The sequence below is a fragment of the Cydia amplana genome, chromosome 6, assembly GCF_948474715.1.
Source record: "Cydia amplana chromosome 6, ilCydAmpl1.1, whole genome shotgun sequence".
NCBI classification, from domain to species: domain Eukaryota; kingdom Metazoa; phylum Arthropoda; class Insecta; order Lepidoptera; family Tortricidae; genus Cydia; species Cydia amplana.
In genome coordinates, this window is record NC_086074.1 from 9,368,132 (window position 1) to 9,389,816 (window position 21,685).

The 21,685-nt window shown below is 40.2% G+C and overlaps 3 protein-coding genes across 4 annotated transcripts in view; 1 reads left to right on the forward strand and 2 right to left on the reverse strand.

The window, feature by feature from the left end:
• LOC134648835 (nuclear cap-binding protein subunit 3-like) overlaps positions 1 to 21,685 on the reverse strand; it is a 299,957-nt gene that overhangs the window by 36,928 nt on the left and 241,344 nt on the right. The gene's annotated exons all lie outside the window — the stretch shown is intronic.
• Positions 535 to 13,104, reverse strand: LOC134648780 (mitochondrial Rho GTPase). Of its 2 annotated transcripts, XM_063503334.1 has the most exons (12): positions 12,746 to 13,104; positions 12,463 to 12,671; positions 12,203 to 12,355; positions 11,368 to 11,499; positions 10,534 to 10,730; positions 10,103 to 10,292; positions 9,440 to 9,575; positions 8,318 to 8,448; positions 6,673 to 6,897; positions 4,706 to 4,896; positions 1,542 to 1,580; positions 535 to 701 (listed from the first exon to the last, which is right to left on the reverse strand). In XM_063503334.1, the coding sequence occupies exons 1-12, from the start codon at positions 12,936 to 12,938 to the stop codon at positions 575 to 577; spliced, it is 1,923 nt and encodes a 640-aa protein (XP_063359404.1). In that variant the 5' UTR covers positions 12,939 to 13,104; the 3' UTR covers positions 535 to 574. The 2 variants fall into 2 exon arrangements, with proteins under 2 accessions (XP_063359404.1, XP_063359403.1); XM_063503333.1 differs by lacking the exon at positions 1,542 to 1,580 and having other exon boundaries at positions 12,746 to 13,103.
• LOC134648822 (DNA-directed RNA polymerase III subunit RPC2) lies at positions 13,490 to 21,448 on the forward strand. The gene is made up of 12 exons (XM_063503387.1): positions 13,490 to 13,664; positions 13,833 to 14,164; positions 14,602 to 14,714; positions 14,917 to 15,092; positions 15,269 to 15,456; positions 15,633 to 16,017; positions 16,360 to 16,723; positions 17,042 to 17,500; positions 18,134 to 18,928; positions 19,017 to 19,153; positions 20,280 to 20,443; positions 21,203 to 21,448. Exons 1-12 carry the CDS (start codon positions 13,605 to 13,607, stop codon positions 21,417 to 21,419), a joined length of 3,390 nt encoding a protein of 1,129 aa, XP_063359457.1. The 5' UTR covers positions 13,490 to 13,604; the 3' UTR covers positions 21,420 to 21,448.

The following is a 21,685-nucleotide window of genomic DNA, read 5'->3' on the forward strand; positions in this document are numbered from 1 at the left end:
CGCGGTAGGCGCTCTGGTTTTTACTGGTACGATTTTCGCGCTTAGCGCCATTAGCTGTTCCGAGCGGCGCGAGAGGAAAATGCCCGAAGAACTAAGAGTAATGATGTGCCTGCGCCTGCCGTTAGAAAGGTTTCTAAAATTGCGAAATTTCTACCTACATGGAATAGTTTCGGCAACTTCTCATATTATTGTATGGGAATCGAAATTATATCCAAAGTGAAAGTATTTCACGAGAAATTTTCCTGAAATTTCTGAGAATATTTCCAAATTTTAGGAAACTTCGCAAATTGCACATCTATCTATCTGTGAGTAATGTGACTTTCAGGGATCGGAACCGGTTTTTTGCAAAAACTTAGAAATAACCATATTTATGAATTATTTTATACTCGAAATGTAGGACTCAGTTGTGTTTTTAGGTTACGACTTCGTATTATTAGATTGCCCAATTATAAATGAAGTAATTAGCAAAGAACGAGAAAATACCGTTTCCGTTCCCATACAAAAAATATCGGTATCCGATCCCTGGTGACTTTCTAGGTAATCGTCGGTGGGACAGCGGCCACAGAGGTGGCAGTTATCGTTTCTGGAAGTTGAACATCTTGAGCAGCACGAGCCCCATGACGGTGGCGGCCGCGACGCCGATCCCCGCCTTCCACCACGAGGAGTTCTCGCCGGCGAAGCTTGCGAAGTGCTTCAAGTGTCTGTTGATGGTATAAACGATTTATTCAGTGTATCTTCTTAAAATTACCAGCTAAGGTATAGGAAAAAAAAATACTGAAGCACCTCTTGCATGTAATTGTGTACAGTTTACAAAAATACATTAAATATATACTCGTTCAAGCAAATCTTGTCAGTAGAGAAAGGCGGCAGATTTGAAAAATCGCGGGTTAGCAACACTACGTTTGAATTATTCGAAAATCGCGTGTTATTTATATCTTATCTGTGGAACTGTTTTGTTTACATTTCATCGATGTTCGATGTACATTGCTGCTTTTTGTTCGTTTCCTAGGGATACAATACTTTAGTTTGCTTTACATTGCTACTGACATATCCGGCTTGACAGACTATATTACTTAAGGTGGCCAGAATTATTGAACCTTTTCAGCGTAGTAAAAAAAGCGTATACTTCACTCACACAAACAAGAGATACCTACTTGAGATAAGTTTTTTACCTACAAGTAGGTACAGCAATGTAAATTTATTGGTCATACTCATTGTAAAGTTGATGTTCATTTAGGACGAAAACGTCCGTGGGACTGGGAAACGATGGCGCCTTTTATAGACATAACTAAACAGAGGAAAGTTGTAGGTATTTACAATAATCTTATAAAATTACATAAAAATATTTTTTTTTACCGAACTGGCAGAGGGCAAGGCTCTTACAAGGCTGTATCTACTGCCAGCAATTGTTTTTTTAATTATATGAATTTGATTAAGTAGATCAAAGGTTTACGCCGTAAAGTAACTATGCAATAAGTATGTCCAACAGTAAAACAATATATCGATTCTGTATTAAATATCAATGATATAAATAAAATTACCTGCGTTTGCTGAATAAAATCCAAGCAGCTTGAAATTGACTGACAAAGACAATTAAAATAAGAGTGTATGGTTATCTCTCGGTTACACATTTATTGAAGAGGTGAAGGTCAAGCGAAAAGAAATATCATTTATGGGGGTTAAATAGTATATACATTTAATGTCCTAATAATTATTAGACTTCCCGCTTTGCCACGCTTCGTCTTGTCTATAAAAATACAAAAAAAAATCCAAAAATCTAATCTGGTAAGTAAAAATCCACACACTACGCCCCATTAATGTTATCCAAAAATGACACTCGCACGGAAACATCGTTAGTGCAAATGCAATATAATAAAGCTAAAAAACCCATTGTCCAGGTTTAAGAATAAACTGAATATGTTACTTGAAATGAAAACATGAAGGTTATTTAACGCCATAGCAGGGGGGTGTCACTCCACAGTTTAGGTACATTTGGCCGGCGCGCCCATCGGACAGGCGTATGGCAGTGGGCTGCCGCTCGGCGCGCACGATAGTCGTGACACGTGGCGCTCGCGCAAAATTGAAAATACACAATGGCTTCGGAACTTACTTCCGTGAGAATCAGACATACTAGAGACAAACCAAAGAAAGTCTGCAGCGCAATAATTTGACATCGAATTAAAAAACTACATATGGCAATGTTTTTTAAGCAGTCAGTAAACGTCATGCACTATGGTATCTGTTTGTCAAAATCGTTTAAATATTCATTGTGTTTTGTGATGAACGGAATAAACATGGTGAAACCTTACAAAACCGGCGTGCGGGAGTTACTTTTCCGCATGACGAATAATTTTACACTTGTAAAAAGTCAGCACGAGGCGATTCAAGCTGAAAAACGACAATGTTTACAAAATTTGGAGTTGATGACGGGTAAGTGGAATGAAACATCTTAATACTTCACCATATGTACCTACTTAGATAATATAATATTGGTTTAGACTAAGGTTTCACAGCAAATTGAACACACCTAATAGGTATAGGCATACTTATGAACTTCCTCTAACATTTCGAGAAACTCATTGGTACTAGCCGGGTTTTGAGCTCGAACCCACAACCTCCATGCTTATGCTCACGGCATGGGTACCTACTAGTTAAAGCTAAAATTAATTTTTAATATATGTTTATTGTTTTAATGGTTTATTTCGTTTTTCCGAAAACTTCAGTTCGCAAATTGCGGGCAATTTCTCTGTCAATCTAATTACGCCTTAATGGGAGTAAAAGAGAAAGATGCTCGCATATTGAGAACTTCGGTGTTCGCGGTAGGCCCTCTGTGCCTATTTACCGCCGTCGCGGATATTACAAAAGCTTATTAATTTTGATGAAGCCAAATGTCACATTCTCCCAATATTATTTATCAATATTAGTATATGTCTACATATTAATAGTGACATCTATTGTTGGAATGAAATTTATTTTACCATAAAAATTAAGCTGTGCATACAGCTTAATTTTTTCATAGACGGTAAATATGGTAGAAATTTCACAAGTATCAAGACTATTTAATCCATTTTCTGTGGTGTTGTCGCATACTGATTTTTAAAAACTACTTTTAATCTAGCGCTGCAGACTTTCTTTGGTTTGTCTCTATCTCCGGATAAAAAATGTATGTTTACATAATTAACGTTTGTAATTCCTACATATTTATCTTAAAAATAATAAATCAGTGGGTATAAAGTCTATTTTTTTATTCGGTAGACTAAAATGACATTTCATAGTATGAAATGACACATGATGTTCATACTACGAAATGTCATTTTAGTCTACCGAATAAAAAAATAGACTTTAGGTATAAAAACTTGTCAAGTGATAACCCCGTGCCGACACTCACAGCTCGGTCATAAAACTGCGGCGCGCAAAGGAGATTCACGGTTCGTGCGCGGTTATAAGTTTCAATTTTGCTTGCAGGCGGCGATATAGGTGTAATTTTATACCTAAATCTGACTTTTGTGAAGGAGTGAATTTTCTGTACGGTAGTACTATTAGTTATTCTGTGGCCATAGGCAATTTGTCCTCATCGACATTTACTTGTTTCAGTTTTAGGTATTTGGCAAAGGCGAGGAATTAATTTTAAATAAAATGTAGGTATTTTAAAGTCCAATTTCGTTACAACGTTTTCCTTAATAGAAAAGCGACTGATGCAAATATTAAATGTCATAAATACGAGCCGGGATTTGAATTTGCCCGCGCTTTTGTCATATTCCACCAGCACTTTAGTATCAACGCATTAAATGGGATTAATATCTTCCAATTGCTTACTACAGAGGGCGCTTGATTTATGTTTCAAGTCCCGATCTGTCCTTTCCGCTTTTTACCGTGCACGAGAAGTTGTTCAAGTTTATACTTCATCATAAAGAAGATTATTTTTATCCATATTTCGATACCTGCTTTCAAATTACTGGAAGCTTGAACCTAACCTAAAGGATCGCAGTGTTATTTTCGCTAAGCTTAGTATTTATACTGGATCAACCAAATCTTGTCAGTAGTAAAAGGCGGCAAATTTGAAAAATCGCGGGTTAGCAACACTGTGTTCGAATAATTCCAAAATCGCGTGTCATCTGTGTGTTATCTCTGGAATGTGGATCGTGAATGACAGCTATCATCTTATTGTTTACATTCTGAATCGTTTCTATTTCAAGAGAAATTTCTGCTGTCACCATTAAATACCAAGATTATGCATGACCTCAAGCAAAGCTAAGGTGCCTACAATGTACAATCATGCTCGTTGACGGTAAACATTACTAAAATTTGAGGTTATGATAACTCACTCGAACTGACGTATGAAGGGCGGAAAAATAAACACGTTTCGGTTCGATGTACATTGCTGCTTTTCTTAGCGCAATTCTGCTCTTTGAGTGTTACATGGTGTTAGCGTCTCCCCATACTTATCGACGCGGATTCGGCGAAAGCCGATAGTAAACAGCATAAACAGGTAAGGTTCGGTTCGGCTCCGTTCGGCCGTCGACGGCCGACGCGTCGGCGTCTTTTTCGCTCTTATTGCGTGGACATAAAGTTTCATTTCTATTGGCATTGCCGATTCCGCGTCGATAAGTTTGGGGAGACCCTTACCCTACTTTAATTTGCAGTACATTGCTACTGACAAGATTTGCTTGACGCACTATATCCACATTGAAATGTGAATACTTACGGAAAGGCGGCCATGGTGGCGAGCTTGAGGAACACGTCGCGGCGGTTCTCGCGCGCGGCGAAGCGCTGCGGCGGCAGCAGCTGGTACTTGCTGCAGAACACCTCGGGCTGCAGCATGTACTCCTGCCGGGCGGGGGCGTCGCCGCGGGTGCCCACGATCAGCACGGGGATGTGGCTCTCGGCGAAATATTTCTGGAAAACAAGTTATAGGTACATTGAAAATGGATTACATATATGCAGGGCCGGATCTAGGGTAGAGTGAGTGGAGCGGCCGCTCTAGGCGCCAGATGGCAAGGGGGGGCGCCAAAATGGCAAATGAGAAAATAAAAAGTTGTAAAAGATGCGAGTGTGGTGGAAAATACGCTTGAAAACTTCAACAAAGGGCGCCAAAACTCGATTTCGCTCTAGGGCTCGGGCCGGCACTGCATATATGTATACTTATCGCTGGACTTGAATCAGTCAGACCAGCACTCGGTAGTGCCGAAAACCCAATTATCGGGTATATTATGATTTCGTTCCCAGGCCGAACGACCCGATAGTCGGGATCGTGGTACTACAGCTATATATGACGATTTTTTTGTGGCCTGGCGCGGATGTCTTGCTTAGCTGGGTGGCAATGAATGTTATATGGCATGGCAATGAAATAAGCTTGGGCAAAAATGTTCTCTCATAACCCGCGGCTGTTCTTCTCTACAGGTCGCATTTTTCAACCGATTGTCGTGAAATTTGGTGAGCAGGTTCAATAAATTATAAGGGTTTTTTTGGGAAACCAGTTTTTGGAATTTTACATAACGGCTAATTCGGATTTACGAAGCCTACAACAGCTCATAGAGCAACTAGCAAGCAGCATACTCACAATGTATATCCTCGCGATGTATTCGAACGAGCGGCTGGCGGACACATCATAAACCAGACAGGCGACGTCGCAGTTGATCTCGCTGGGGTTGAGCGAGTCAGAGACGCGCGCGCGTTGTGTATCTAGTACGAGTTGTTTATACACTAGTTATCATACTCACAATGTATATCCTCGCGATGTACTCGAACGAGCGGCTGGCGGACACATCATACACCAGACAGGCGACGTCGCAGTTGACCTCGCTGGGGTTGAGCGAGTCAGAGACGCGCGCGCGTTGTGTATCTAGTACGAGTTGTTTATACCCTAGTTATCATACTCACAATGTATATCCTCGCGATGTACTCGAACGAGCGGCTGGCGGACACATCATACACCAGACAGGCGACGTCGCAGTTGACCTCGCTGGGGTTGAGCGAGTCAGAGACGCGCGCGTTGTGTATCTAGTACGAGTTCTTTATACACTAGTTATCATACTCACAATGTATATCCTCGCGATGTACTCGAACGAGCGGCTGGCGGACACATCATACACCAGACAGGCGACGTCGCAGTTGACCTCGCTGGGGTTGAGCGAGTCAGAGACGCGCGCGCGTTGTGTATCTAGTACGAGTTGTTTATACACTAGTTATCATACTCACAATGTATATCCTCGCGATGTACTCGAACGAGCGGCTGGCGGACACATCATACACCAGACAGGCGACGTCGCAGTTGACCTCGCTGGGGTTGAGCGAGTCAGAGACGCGCGCGTTGTGTATCTAGTACGAGTTGTTTATACACTAGTTATCATACTCACAATGTATATCCTCGCGATGTACTCGAACGAGCGGCTGGCGGACACATCATACACCAGACAGGCGACGTCGCAGTTGACCTCGCTGGGGTTGAGCGAGTCAGAGACGCGCGCGTTGTGTATCTAGTACGAGTTGTTTATACACTAGTTATCATACTCACAATGTATATCCTCGCGATGTACTCGAACGAGCGGCTGGCGGACACATCATACACCAGACAGGCGACGTCGCAGTTGACCTCGCTGGGGTTGAGCGAGTCAGAGACGCGCGCGTTGTGTATCTAGTACGAGTTGTTTATACACTAGTTATCATACTCACAATGTATATCCTCGCGATGTACTCGAACGAGCGGCTGGCGGACACATCATACACCAGACAGGCGACGTCGCAGTTGACCTCGCTGGGGTTGAGCGAGTCAGAGACGCGCGCTATGGGTATCTCCCTGAGCACGAGGTTCTTCTCCTGGCCGTACACTTGGACCGTGTTGATGCAGCAGTTGTCGGTGCTGTCGCCGCTGCCGCGCTCTTGGGTTGGTTTTATTTTCTGAAATGATACGTCACAGTTTACACCTAAGCCAGGCGTGTCTCACTCCGCGATTTCGCGCTTTGCTACAGGTAGCTAAAAGTACATCCGTTCGGCCCCAATTTTGGGGAAAGCCATAAGCCGCGCGTGGCGCTGTCGCCACCTAGCGGCCATAGCTGTGCTGATCGTAACAGACGCGTTTTGTTAGAGAGTGAGTCTTCTGTACTTAGTACTATTATTTATTCTGTGCCTAAGCCTATAATATTATATCAACATTTGAGAAGAAAGTTAGCTTAAGTCTTATGACCGAGTAAAAGTTACACTTGCAAAACTTCTACTTTCTCTATTTTCTTTATATTACAATGTCTAGGTAAGGTTGACGAAATATAAAATGAGCCTATATAGCCTAATAAGTTTGAACAAGATCGGCTCACTTTATATTTCGTCAACTTTACGAAATAATACCAGACATAGATATTATGTTATGTTACTTTAATGTTCATGCTAAATTTCGTTTTAAAATGAGAGCGTATAATGGCTGACACCAATAAAGGGGTGTTTTCAGTGACAGTGACTCCAGCTGTGCGTGACAATTACCTACCCTTCCCTTTCCATTGTGTGAATATGGGTGCAATAATAATGGTAAAAATAATGAAGATTAAAACTAAATTCAATGTATCAGCTTTATAGAATCACTATTGTCGGTCTATAATCTTGTTTCCATATAAATTATCAATATCTATCTTCGTTATAGGTAATCTTGATCAGTTAGGTATATGAAAATTATCGATCATGTGCGTTTAGCCGTGTCATCGGCGTCAGGGCAGAGATAGGTCAAACGTAAACTTATAAATAAACCCTGCCCCGAAAATTCGACTTTTTGTAATCGGAAAATCGTCTTGCTTAGTAGGCAGGGGTCGGCAAGCCATGGGTCACGAGTCGCATACGGCTGTTTGGAGATACGAAGGCGGCTCTTCGACTCACGCAAAACTATTAGCGGCTCTTTTGGATTCTTAAAACTGGTGATTTCTAAAGACGCCATCAGACATATCGAATCGGCCCAGGTGTCAAAACTATCTAAACAAAGCCTCTATAATCAAGACGTTAAAGTGTATGCTCAGATATGTTTGGGCACCTACTTGGCCGCTCCGATATACCTGATGGCGACTGTCATATATTTGGCTCTTCTCAAAACTTAGCAGAGCAGACCCCTTGCCCTAGTAAACCTAGTAACCTAGCTAGATGTTAAGCGACATATCCGCATAACGCGACCTAGGTCCTCCTACACGCATGCGGGCATGCGGTATGCGTGTAGGAGGACCTAGGTCGTGTTTCGACCTAGATCGCGTTTCGACCTAGGTCGCGCTTTGACTCGACTGGACAATATGTAAGTTTAAAAAATAAGCTCCTGTTGAAGATGTAATAATAATAAATTAATGACCTTATGTGCGATGCCAAGGAAGCTCCGGCAAATGGCAGTTTTCCCGCACGCCCTCGGGCCTATGACATGGCACTGGTACACGTTGCGGCTCGACTGTTTCTTGGCAATGTCTACCTTCTTATCGCGGGTTACTGAAACAGACGTTACGTCAGCTAGATACAACAGCTGTAACTAATGAACAGTTTAAAATATAGACCTTACTGTATATGCAATAAAATGAAAATTACAATAACAAGTTTGGCTAGAGTTTGTTCATCTTTTTAAATAATTTCCACCATAGTCCCCATCCGGTATATAACCGTGTCGATGTATTATGATCTTGGGCGTAATTACATCATCATTTGAAACCGGACTAGATAAAAATTTTACTAGATTTGAATGATGATGTTTATGCCCGACATTTGTCCTTTCCTAGCAAGTAGGTATGTTGTAAGATTTGTAAGTTTGAGAGGAGGTCAATCCAGATATTTAAGAAAAAAAATATGATTGAAAGTCGCATAACACCTTCAAATAACATGTTTACCTATGTGTGTGTTATACGAAGTGACGTCATAGGTACTAGTGGTTCTGTAGAACTCGCGAGCATAGCTTTAAACTCCGCCATTTTGAAAAATTGAGTTGACAAAAAAGTTCTATTAAATCATGGAACCTGCACAAAAATTTCACGAGGATCGGTTGAGAATTGCGACCTGTAGAGGAGAACATCCGAAGTATCCGGACAAACGAAAGCATTTTTGCCCAAGCTAAAACGGAAACCTTCGCTAACGCTCGGTCAAATATAACTTACTACGGCAAAAAATTGCATGATCTAACAAAAGATGAAGCGCTTATGTCATGGAAACATTTGTTACAATGTACTTCACTACAACGCAACGGATTTTGATGCGGTTGTTTTTAATAGATATATTCAAGAGGAAGGTTTAGGTATGTATAATTTGTTAACCCGTGCGTAGCCGGGACGGGTCCCTAGTTAGGAAATAATATAAATACCCAAATATTTTTTTACATAGGTAATTACTGGTCATTAATTGCCAAATAGGTTGTATCCGAAATCCGAACTGTATATGTGTTCTGACGATTGAAGAAAAAATTAAATTTGTTGTAACTGTATGTTTTACTCACTGTGTATTGCAGCTTTTTGTGACTCGTTTTCAAGAAAGTTAAAGCCCAAGTAGGCTAAATAGGCACTTGTGTTCTGTAGATCCATAAGCGTCATCAGTGTCCAGCGACACATCCAGCCTTGCAGCGTCAGGTATCCCTAATAAAAAAAAAACAATAATGTAAGTTCAGTCACGCTCCGTGATTGTTACGCCATTAAAGGCTTCGTCACACAGGCGCGTTTTCCGGGCGCGGCGTGAGCGGGGCGCGCTGCTTTTACATACAAAACGCTCACGCCCCGCCCGGAAAACGCGCCTGTGTGCCGAAGCCTTTAGGGTTTTAGCTAAATTGGACATTCCATATCGTAAGTATGGAACAACCAATTTAGCTAGGACCCTAAATGGCGTTACAATCCCGTGTGGTGACTGTACCTAGGTATTATTAAATACCTAAAGTTGTAGCAGTTATTGTAAGTATGTAAGCTTGTAGGTTTGGAGGATCAGTTTCTTGGATAACGGTTTTCGATCAGTCATATTAAAAGGGCATACTTTTTATACCGAAAATATATTTAAGGGGCCACCTCCTATTATAATTTCTAAGAGAATTTCATTTTCAAGTGGAGGAATGATAACAATTTTGTGTCAACACAGGGAATCCCTGAGATTCAAAGATAAAATATTAACAAACCTTTTCATTTGTAGGTACAGTGTATCTCAAATTGTGCCAAGGGATTCTAGGGCAGCTTGAGAACACATTTTTCAATTCATTTGGATTGAGCATGCCATCCTTATCCCTGTCATACTTTTCAAACAGTTGAGTCAAAAACTGCTGGCCTTTGTATGAAAGCTCAGATGTACAACCAGACGGTACTTTGATGCTGCAAATATATAAAAAAGACAATATAATTATATAATGTCTTATGCTGGCTATATATTATAAATTAATTGTATTATATTGTACCAATCAGGTTGGACTCCATAGTTGGTTATTAAAATTGAAGCCTGCTTTAAACTGGACTTTCAGTTCTATTTTAGCAAATGGCAAGTCTATTTATTGCAAACAAAAACAGAAGAGATGCAATCTGTTGTTTGGAAAACATTCTACCTATCATAACTTACTTTGCATACAAATAGTTGTGCATCAATTCTAAGGATTCATCATATCCAAACTTGCGGAGAACTGTCCAAGTGGTCTCATTCCTCCCCCGTTGTATGAACAGACAATGTAAAAATATAAAGCCTTTCATTGTGATACAATCATTCTCTATGCCCCCAGCAATGTTCTGGGCAATTACAGATTTTACTTCATCTAAAACCTGAAAGAAAAAATATACTACAGTAATACTGCTTAAATGACTGGTTAAAATAGTTATTTTCGACACAAGTGCGAAAAAGAGGAAATTCGAAACGAGTGGCGAATTACCTATTCGCACGTGTATCGAACAACGTTTTACAGTACATATGGCACTTTAAAGTTTCGACATACGCACGAAAAGTGCTATTTTACGCACTAGTGCGGAAAAGTAGGCCCATATGTACTGTAAAAATGTTTACAGTACATATGGGGCTACTTTTCCACACTCCCTTCGGTCGTGTTTTAATTTATCGCCACTCGTTTCGAATTTCCTCTTTTTCGCACTTGTATCGAAAATAGCTATTTCTCAATAAATTTTATTAGAAAATATTAAGTTAGCATATTTTAAATATTTGTGTACTAAAACTGATAAAAAAATGACATGTAAGGTCAATAGGCATTTTGCTGTTTATTTATTTCACTTTGTAAAATTTACACGTTGTAGTATGCTAAAAGCATCAAATACATGCGTACTTATTTGAATAATAATGGTTTGTAAGATTAAAAATCAATGTTAAATGCATGAACCTACAGGTTGACTAAACAGAAATTATTTTTATATGTAACAACATTGAATGGCATAGCATTTTTTGTCTCACCTGTAATTGCAATGGAGTATCAAAGCATTTCCTTTGGAATAACGTAATCTCATAATCATCCATAAGTCCATCGCCATCTAGATCACAGATCTTGAATATTCTAGAGAGGGCCCTTTTACATTTTTCTGTCAGCTAGAAAAACAAGATATCACAATTCACAGTTTAGGATAAAAGTAGTAGTCAGACCAAGGTAAATCTGCAGCGATTTTTATAGCACAGATGTGCAAGTGTTGTTTAAATGTCATAATTTAATAGAAGTTGGAAATTTAAAATAACACTTTTGCACATGTGTGCTATAAAAACCGCCGCAGAGTTATCTTGGTCTGACTCTACATACTTGACATAATCTAGATAATACTTGTCATTACAGCAAAAAAAAAAATTAAATGTTATGGTTAGTTCCTAAGACAGTTTTTTTTTTGGGTTAATTTCTATTGTTTTTATGTATATGTAAGTATGTAGAAATCTATCTTGGGTAGACTTTGCAGCTCTAACAGCTTGACCATTGACATAGATATCTAGGGACTGGCTTTACGGGCAATAAAAATGAGGCATGACAGGGGCCAGTACAGCGGTGTGAAATCGCTACAACGCAATTGGTTGATGAGTTCGCATCACGAGCGTGATTGGTTGACGAGTTCGCATTACGAGCGCTATTGGTCGCAACTAGTCACGTTAGACTGCACAATTGGCTGGAATTCGTGGGTAACACCGCTGACCTAGTACGATTTTTAGTGCCCCGTTAGCCTGTCCTTAGATATTATGCGTCAATGAGCTTGACAGACATTTTATGGAATCCATCAGTGTTATTCCCATTTATGAATATAATAGTTACCTCTTGTTCCTCAATAGAATAAATGGGTGTGATAGGGTGTAGCACTGCTTTTTGTGCGTTGTAGAACATTTCCGAGACATTTGTAAGTGTTTTTGCTGAGCATTCTATGCAACGGTCCACTTCTGGATACTCTTCAGCTATGTCCCATATGTGCTAATAATAAATAGATATATTTTAATGACAACTAATGTAATAACAATCTTTTCAATTCATATAACAAAATTAAATATACTTTGCATACATTTATTAATAATACTCACATCAATAACTGAATAGTCAATCAAATCTATCTTGTTCCCAACAAGAATGACTGGCTTCCTGTGGTCGTCTGGGCAGTTTTCCCTTACAAACGGTAACCAGTATGAAGCAATCTTATTCAGTGTTTCTTGTTTTTCAACCGAAAACACTATGCATATAACATGAGCCTTTTCAATTTCTTCACCAATTTGCTCTAACGATTGTTCAGCCACTGGAAAAACAAAAAATGCCTCAAGTTGTTTGTTGTTGCTAGGAGCATGAAAGAATTGCAATAAAACTATTTACTGCAGATATCCACAATGTTGGTTGGCACTTGTTCTGGGGTGACATCAGCAGGGATTGTGATTTCTTCAGCTTTAGGTGGTACATGTTCTGTGAATTCTTCAGTCACTAAAGAAAGAATAAGAGAAGTTTTTCCCACTCCAGGTTCTCCAAGCAAGAGAATGCGAACCGTACGGGGTAAAGACTCGAAAACCATTACGAAACGTTAATTATCAATTTATGAACACATAATTCTTATAAACTTCCAACGAAATAGGTGCTGATGTTATGTAAACAATTTTAATAATTTTTATTCCAACCGGAATCACAATTCTTTGACCTTTCAGAAATTGACTTTAGCCACAGACAAAAAACCAAAATCCTCACCGAAATCATGGACAAAAATACTGCAACCACAGAACACACACAGAACACGTATTTAATTTTCAGCAATAACCAACTAGATTAAAAAAAAACTAAATAAATACAGGCTGTCCAACCAAAAAGCCGTAACCGGTGCGGTAGTGTGTTATGGCTATAAATTACACCACACTCGTGTACGCGGCTTCGCGCCGCGATTCGTGCACAAGTGTGGGGGGGGACTTAACATACTTCAAAAACTATTCTAGACATATGTATGAGCATTAGAAAAAAAATGACTACATAGATTAAAAGCTTTTAAAAATATAGCTTAATCAATCCTAGCATAAATGACATGACAGCCGCTTGGCATGGCTGTCACTCTGACATGCGATGCGCGGCTCGTGAAGTTAAAAATCATAAAAAAATGTTAAGATATTGTTTTTCTATTAAAAATTATGATAAATAGGTGATGTATTAATCTCTAAATAATATAGTGAACTAACAAATTATTTAAGTAACAATGGGCGACAAAGGCAGTGAGTGGGACAAAGGGTTACGGGAGCCTGTTAAAACTTTAGAGGTTAGTGTGTTTACTATTTTAATTTATTGTTACTAATATTATTTGATATCATCTATATATTTATATAATATAAGTTACATTTTTGTTTCACTTAACGACCTATATAACACTATAAAACATACTTAACAAGAGTATGCAATGGTTTGATGTATGTATTTACTATTTCAGGACAAATGGAAGTTGGTTCCATCTTTCCTACAAGTAAAAGGTCTCGTAAAACAACACATCGATTCCTTCAATTACTTCATCAATGTTGAGATCAAGAAAATAGTCCAGGCCAATGAAAAGGTGTTTTGTGACTCTGATCCATTGTTTTATGTTAAATATCTCAATGCTTATGTTGGCACACCGGATCTGGAGGAAGGATTTAATGTAACCAAGCCCACAACTCCTCACGAATGTCGGCTTAGAGATATGACATATTCAGCACCAATCACTGTTGACATAGAGTATATTAGAGGAAATCAGAGGGTGATTAAAAACAAACAGCTGATTGGCAGGTGGGTATTTTCAAATTAAGTTAGAAACTATTTATTTTGGTGATGCTTGACATGGGATTTAATTTGTCCAGGCATAGTTTTTACATTACTGTAAACATGACTTATATTAAATAAGAGACAATGACAATGAACTTAATATGAACATAGAACATAGGTACATATGAACATAGGTACATGTTAGCATTACATGTTTATATGTAGTGTTGCTGCAACATTGTATTTTTATTAAATTTTCAGCTACTTTTGTATTTAAGCAAACACAAGCTGTTAATTAGTAAATTGAGGATATATACTTGGTCAACCAGATCTTGACAGTAGAAAAAGGCGGCAAATTTGAAAAATGTAGGCGCGAAGGGATATCATCCCATAGAAAATTTGAATTTCGCGCCTTTTTTTTACTGACAAGATTTGGTTGACCATCTATACCTTTTTTTCAGAATGCCTCTTATGCTGCGATCATCAAATTGTGTACTGACTAATAAATCAGACATTGAATTGGCCCAATTGAATGAATGCCCCCATGACCCTGGTGGCTACTTCATTATAAGAGGTATTACAGGACTTTTTATTTTTATTTACATTAAACTTAATTGAAAATTGAAATGTCTAGCCACTCACATGCTTCTGGCCACTGTAGTTGCCAGCTGTCACCCTTATTTTATTATAATAATAGAGGTTTATTCCAGTCAACTTGTTTAAAAATAGATAGAATAAGATAGATGTAATTATTCTTTTTTTTTCTCTTTTCTAAGGGCAAGAAAAGGTAATATTGATTCAAGAGCAGTTATCTAGAAACAGAATGATAGTGGATGAGTTTAAAGGGGCCATACAGTGTCAAGTTACAAGTTCTACTCATGAGAAGAAAACCAGAACCATTGTCATTTTGAAAAATACAAAATATGTCTTGAGACATAATGCCCTTTCAGATGTAAGTTATTTTTATTTATATAAACCATACATGTAAAATAGAGCCTTTAAATATAATATTGAACTATTTAGAGGCTCTGCATACTAGTGTTTTGACTGGTGATTCTATAGAAAAACCAGTTTTTCAAATCACAAAAAGTATGCTAAAAAAGTTGTCATATTTTAATTAAATTTCAGGACATCCCCATTGCGGTTGCTTTCAAGGCTATGGGTATTTGCAGTGACCAAGAAATAATGCAACTTGTGGGTACTGATGACACAACTGTTAAGAAAATGGCACCTTGCATCATGGACTGCCACAACCTGAAGATATTTACGCAAAATCAGGCACTTGCTTATATTGGCAGCAAGTTAAGAGTGAAAAGGTATAAATAATACTAAATGCTTTATCTAATGAAGTTGTAATATGACTGGAATGCAGGCTCTCAGGAAACATGAGCTAGAATTAGTTGTCATTATTACACTTATTATGGCCAACCTGCTTTTGTAAAGAACATCTATGCTGCATTAAGGTTCATTAAACTGTTGTCTGTATTTGCAGATTTCAAACAGCAAATTCGAAATCTCGAACACCAATCGACGAGGCCCGTGATCTATTAGCTACAACCATCTTGGCTCATGTTGCTGTACAAAACTTCAATTTCTATGTCAAAGCCATTTATCTTGCTATCATGGTCAAGCGCGTCATTGAGGCCGAGACCAACAAGGCATCCATTGATGACCCGGACTACTATGGAAACAAGAGGCTCGAGTTAGCTGGCTCCTTATTAGCTCTTATGTTTGAGGATCTGTTTAAAAGATTTAATTGGGAGTTGAAGTCTATTGCTGACAAAATAATACCAAAAGTAAAAGCGGCGCCGTTTGATGTTGTGAAACATATGCGACCAGATTTGATAGCTAATGGGTTGTTTGCGGCGATTTCTAGTGTAAGTGCACACATATTTCTGTTGGCTTTATCTTTGGCGACATAATTACGTTGAAATCTTAAAGGGTTAGAGCGATTGTGGGATCATTTAAAAATAATGTCTGTATATTTTGGAGTACAAGTTTTAGTTGTTATTTTTTTCGGTTTTAGTTATTGAACTTTATTAAATTGTACAACGGGACTTAATCGCGTATCTAAATTTTTTAGATTTACCTCCGACGTTTCGAGGACGGCGTTGTCCCCGTGGTCTCGGAGAAGACTCCGTTGTACAATTTAATAATGTGTAAAAATCGTGAAAGTTTAAATCAGAGTTATTGAACTCCATAACAAATTATAATTTTAGGGTAACTGGACAATCAAACGATTCAAAATGGAAAGACATGGCGTAACCCAAGTACTCAGTCGCCTAAGCTACATATCCGCCCTTGGTATGATGACGAGAGTCAACTCGCAATTCGAGAAAACCAGAAAAGTCTCTGGGCCACGGTCTCTACAACCATCTCAATGGGGCATGTTGTGTCCGTCTGATACCCCTGAAGGGGAAGCCTGTGGCCTTGTCAAGAATTTGGCTCTGATGACGCATATTACGACTGAGTGCTCTGAGCACCCTATAGCGAGACTTGCTTGTAACGCCGGCGTAGAAGACGTTAGACTCTTGGGCGGCGAGGAAATAAATCATCCGGCTAATTATTTGGTGTTTCTGAACGGTAAGTAGCACGAATTCCAAAATGTTTTTTCTGTCGTCTCCTTTTGTAAACTATGGGGTAAACAAATCCGCGTAGTTTCTCAAGGCGTTGAAGGCATCTTGCAATGGGCACTAATATTGTGGCATGGTGGCACCCTTGATTTGCCGTATCGCATCTTACTTTGCAATCCTATACGTTCGTGTTCGTGATTTGAACCCAGTAGACCAGTAGGTAACGTAGGTAGAGTAACTTCCACCTAAGCAAAGGTATGAATAAGACAAAATGATAATTAATATTTAACGATACCGTAAGTAACAAGGCCTCATGTTAAATTTCCAGGTAACATCCTAGGAGTTTCAAGGCAATACAAGAAGCTTATCAAAGTGTTCCGAATGTTCAGAAGACGCGGTCTCATCTCAGCATTCGTGTCCATCTACCCGAACCACAACCAGAGGACGGTTTACATTTGCAGCGACGGCGGTAGATTGTGCCGGCCTTACATTATAGTCGAGAAAGGGCACCCATTAGTACAACAGCATCATATAAACGAGCTGAATCGTGGTATAAGAAAGTTCCAAGATTTCCTCAATGATGGTCTTATTGAGTATCTAGATGTGAATGAAGAAAACGACAGTCATATAGCTACGGAAGAGGCGGAGATCGATCCGTACGTGACGACGCATTTGGAGATCGAGCCGTTCACGATATTGGGCGTGTGCGCGGGGCTTGTGCCCTACCCGCACCACAACCAGAGTCCCAGGAACACTTACCAGTGTGCTATGGGGAAACAAGCTATGGGTAAATACCACTTTTGTGTTTATGTTTCATCATTTTCAATTAGGGTTTAGTCAAGAAGATGGTGATCAATATGTGACTACCAGTGCCACCCCATTCCCGTCAAAAAAATGATACGTTTTTATTGGTACCCTTATTTGGCTGCTTTATATTCTAAGGAACCAACTTGGTTTGGCCAGTCCAATTGCATGACAGGCATGAGTCATCTTAAAAAACCGGCCAAGTGCGAGTCGGACTCGTGCACGGAGAGTTCCGCACCATCAACAAAAAATCGTATTTGTTGTATGGGAGCCCCCCTTAAATATTTATTTTATTTTATTTTTAGTATTTGTTGTTATAGCGGCAACAGAGATACATCATTTGTGAAAATTTCAACTGTCTACCTATCGCGGTTTTTGAGATACAGCCTGGTGACAGACGGACGGACGGACGGACGGACAGCGAAGTCTTAGTAATAGGGTCCCGTTTTTTACCCTTTGGGTAGGCACGGAACCCTAAAAAATACTTAGGAGAAGTTTAATAGTTGTCAATAGAGTCGAATATTATACTGCCATATATAGCTTTTTATGCACTAGAGGCTAAATGCACTTATTATCCAGAATAAGTGCATTTTAAATCTATAATTTGTATTTTCAGGCACTATTGGATACAACCAGAAAAATAGAATCGACACCCTCATGTACAACTTGGTGTATCCACAATGCCCAATGGTAAAAACGAAAACTATAGAGTTGACACACTTTGACAAGCTGCCCGCCGGCCAGAACGCCACCGTGGCCGTCATGAGTTACAGTGGCTACGATATCGAAGACGCCTTGATTCTAAACAGAGCTTCGATCGACAGAGGATATGGCCGGTGCCTCGTTTACAAAAGTGCCAAAACAACAATGAAAAGATACAGTAACCAGACCTCGGACAGAATATTAGGGCCTTCGAGAGACGCGACTACAGGAAAAGTTATCAGAGCGCATGAAATTCTGGATTCCGATGGCATCGCCGCGCCGGGAGAGATGGTAGAGAACAGACAAGTTCTAATCAACAAGCAAATGCCTCCAGCAACCATAAATCCAGTGAATCAAGGTCAGCCACAGCAAGTCGAATACAAAGACGTTCCTATAACATATAAAGGGCCAGTCGAGTCCTATATAGAGAAAGTGATGGTATCTTCAAACTCCGAAGAAGCTTTCCTCATTAAAATTTTGCTTCGGCAAACTAGAGTCCCAGAAATTGGAGATAAGTTCAGTTCGAGGCACGGACAAAAAGGTGTTACAGGTCTCATCGTGCAACAGGAAGACATGCCGTTCAACGATCGCGGAATCTGTCCCGACATGATAATGAACCCGCATGGGTTCCCATCGAGAATGACAGTTGGAAAAACCATTGAATTGCTTGCTGGAAAAGCCGGATTGATGGAAGGGAAATTCCACTACGGTTAGTATCGTACTTAGAAAGTCTCCGTCTAATCGAAGAATTTTTCACGACTGTAAATCGAATGTCATCTCATGAATCTCTTTTTCAGGAACGGCTTTTGGTGGTTCTAAAGTGCGAGATGTTTGCCAAGAGCTGGAGAAACATGGGTTTAACTATCACGGGAAGGACATTTTTTACTCAGGTTTAACTGGGGAACTTCTTGAGGCGTACATTTACTCTGGACCGGTAAGTCTTGAATTTTTAATTTATTGATTATAAGTCACCTCCAAAAAATGTAGCTAAAAGCATAAAAGTTAACATTTTGCATACATGGTATTATTAGGTATTGGTTATCATGGTATCGTGGTGTTATTTGGTGGTTTTGGTGTTCGTTTTAGACAATAACTAGCGACCCGCCCCGGCTTCGCACGGGTTAACAACTTATACATAAACCTTCCTCTTGAATCTCTATCTATTAAAAAAAACCGCATCAAAATCCGTTGCGTAGTTTTAAAGATCTAAGCATACAGACAGACAGGGAAGCGACTTTGTTTTATGCCATGTAGTGAAGAACAAATCATAGTTCACTTTTTTAAATGTACACTATCGGAAGTTATACTATAGGAACGTATTAGTAGCCACAATTTGCGCGTTGCATCGCTATATTTAGGATGCGTAGGCAATGTGGCATCCTTCTTCAGAATACCTGAGTTATTACATTTCTCGAGCTAATCGTCACGCCGATTAAGGTAGCCAAACTTTAGGTAGAATAGAATTTAGAACCTACACAAGCGTTCATTAATAACAAAAAAATAATAATAAGCCTGACATTGTGATAGTAGATCGAGCGCAACGCCGGGCCGTGCTCGTTGACATCACCATCCCCCATGATGAGAATCTCGTGAAAGCCGAGAAGGACAAGTCCAGTAAATACCTAGACTTGGCTCACGAGATAACCGCCATGTGGGATGTTGATTCGACGATCATTGTCCCGATAGTTGTTTCAGCGAACGGTCTAATAGCGAAGAGTCTCGACCAACATCTTGAGAGACTCTCGCTAGGTGGTTGGATCAAGGGTCAGATGCAGAAGGCGGTAATTTTGGACACGGCGCGTATAGTACGTCGGTTCCTCACTCTGCGGCCCTGACCACCGGCAGCTTGGGCCCTGCCCCGCTGCCGGCGGCACCCTAGGTTAGGTTTTTTATTATATGTTTATATGTATTTTGTATTGTTTTTGTAAGTGTTTTTGTATTTTATTTTTATATCCATATTATAAATAACCTAATCTGAGAAATTAAATGAATAAAGGAAATAATAATAAAATTATAATTATAATTAGCGTTCATTTAGTATATAGAAGTTGTTGTTATAGGTATACTACCAGAAGCTGAAGCACATGGTACAGGACAAGATGCACGCGCGCGCTCGCGGGCCGCGCGCCGTGCTGACGCGGCAGCCCACGGAGGGCCGCTCGCGCGACGGCGGCCTGCGGCTAGGGGAGATGGAGCGCGACTGTCTTATCGGATACGGCGCTAGGTAATGCCAATGTGTATCTAGATACTTTCTAGAAGCTGAACGACGCCGTCCTGTAGGCCCATCCTAAACATCGATAGGCGGATAGAGTGGAGATTCTCCGTGAGCTCGGCGTTGGCGAAAGCTGGCGTGAATCGACGTAGGACCGAGTAAAATGGCGCGCTCTTGTGTTGGAAGCCAAGACTCATTTTGGGTCACCGCGCCAGCCAAGTAAAAAGTTGAAACAGGGAGATAGGGTTCTTCAGATCGTCATCTTAAATTGCCTTTCCCGTAGTCGCCCATCCTACTAACAGATCGTTCATCCACCTTGAGGAAGGCCTAGTAACAGTAGTAACGTCTGTACACGACACAGACAAGACATCCTCTAGACTGAGCATAGTAACGCTACCCCCTCTGCCACTATATACGGTAATTTTACTCCATCTTCGAGTCAAAGTGTCAGAATCCCGTGCCGTCATTGGTCCGTGTCTTTGAACGGACCAATCACGGCACGGGGATTCGCTCACCTCGTCTCCCGCACCCCCGTATTTTTGGCAGCATCGGTTTCATGAAATAATTGCTCTAAACTCCGTCTAGAGGATTTCTAGTCTATGGTACACGATGTCACTGCCGTTCAAGATCTTTATACTTTTATGTTTAGTAATAGGTAGCAGAGACGAGTTTCATGACTTAAATCATGAGATCCGCGCGTATCCGTATTGAGAATTTGTTTGAAAACTCGGCTCTAGACATAAGTATTAAGGTCATCGTTGTACCTTCCAGCATGCTGCTAATGGAGCGCCTGATGCTGGCGTCGGACGCGTTCAGCGCCGACATCTGCGGCGGCTGCGGGCGGCTCGCGTCGCGCGCCTGGTGCCACGCCTGCCGCTCCTCGGCCGCAGTCTCCACTGTAGAGATGCCCTACGCGTGTAAACTACTGTTCCAGGAACTGGCTTCTATGAACATCGTGCCTAAACTTACACTTAAGAAATACTGTTGATATGTATCAAATACAAATATTGAGTAAATTGACATTTGATTCATTTGCGCCACGAGACGCGGCTCACGATTGCCTCTGTCTCCATCATCGAGATGCACTTAGGTATTACTTTCTAACCCACACTCGCGTCGTTGTAGGACTTGTAGGTACAACTGCGTTGCATACTTTTCAAACAGTTAGATAGAGCTATGACAAAGAACTATTTCGACTTAAAACAAGTGCATTAAAATGCGAAAATAAGGTCCGACACGGCTAAATCCATAAAC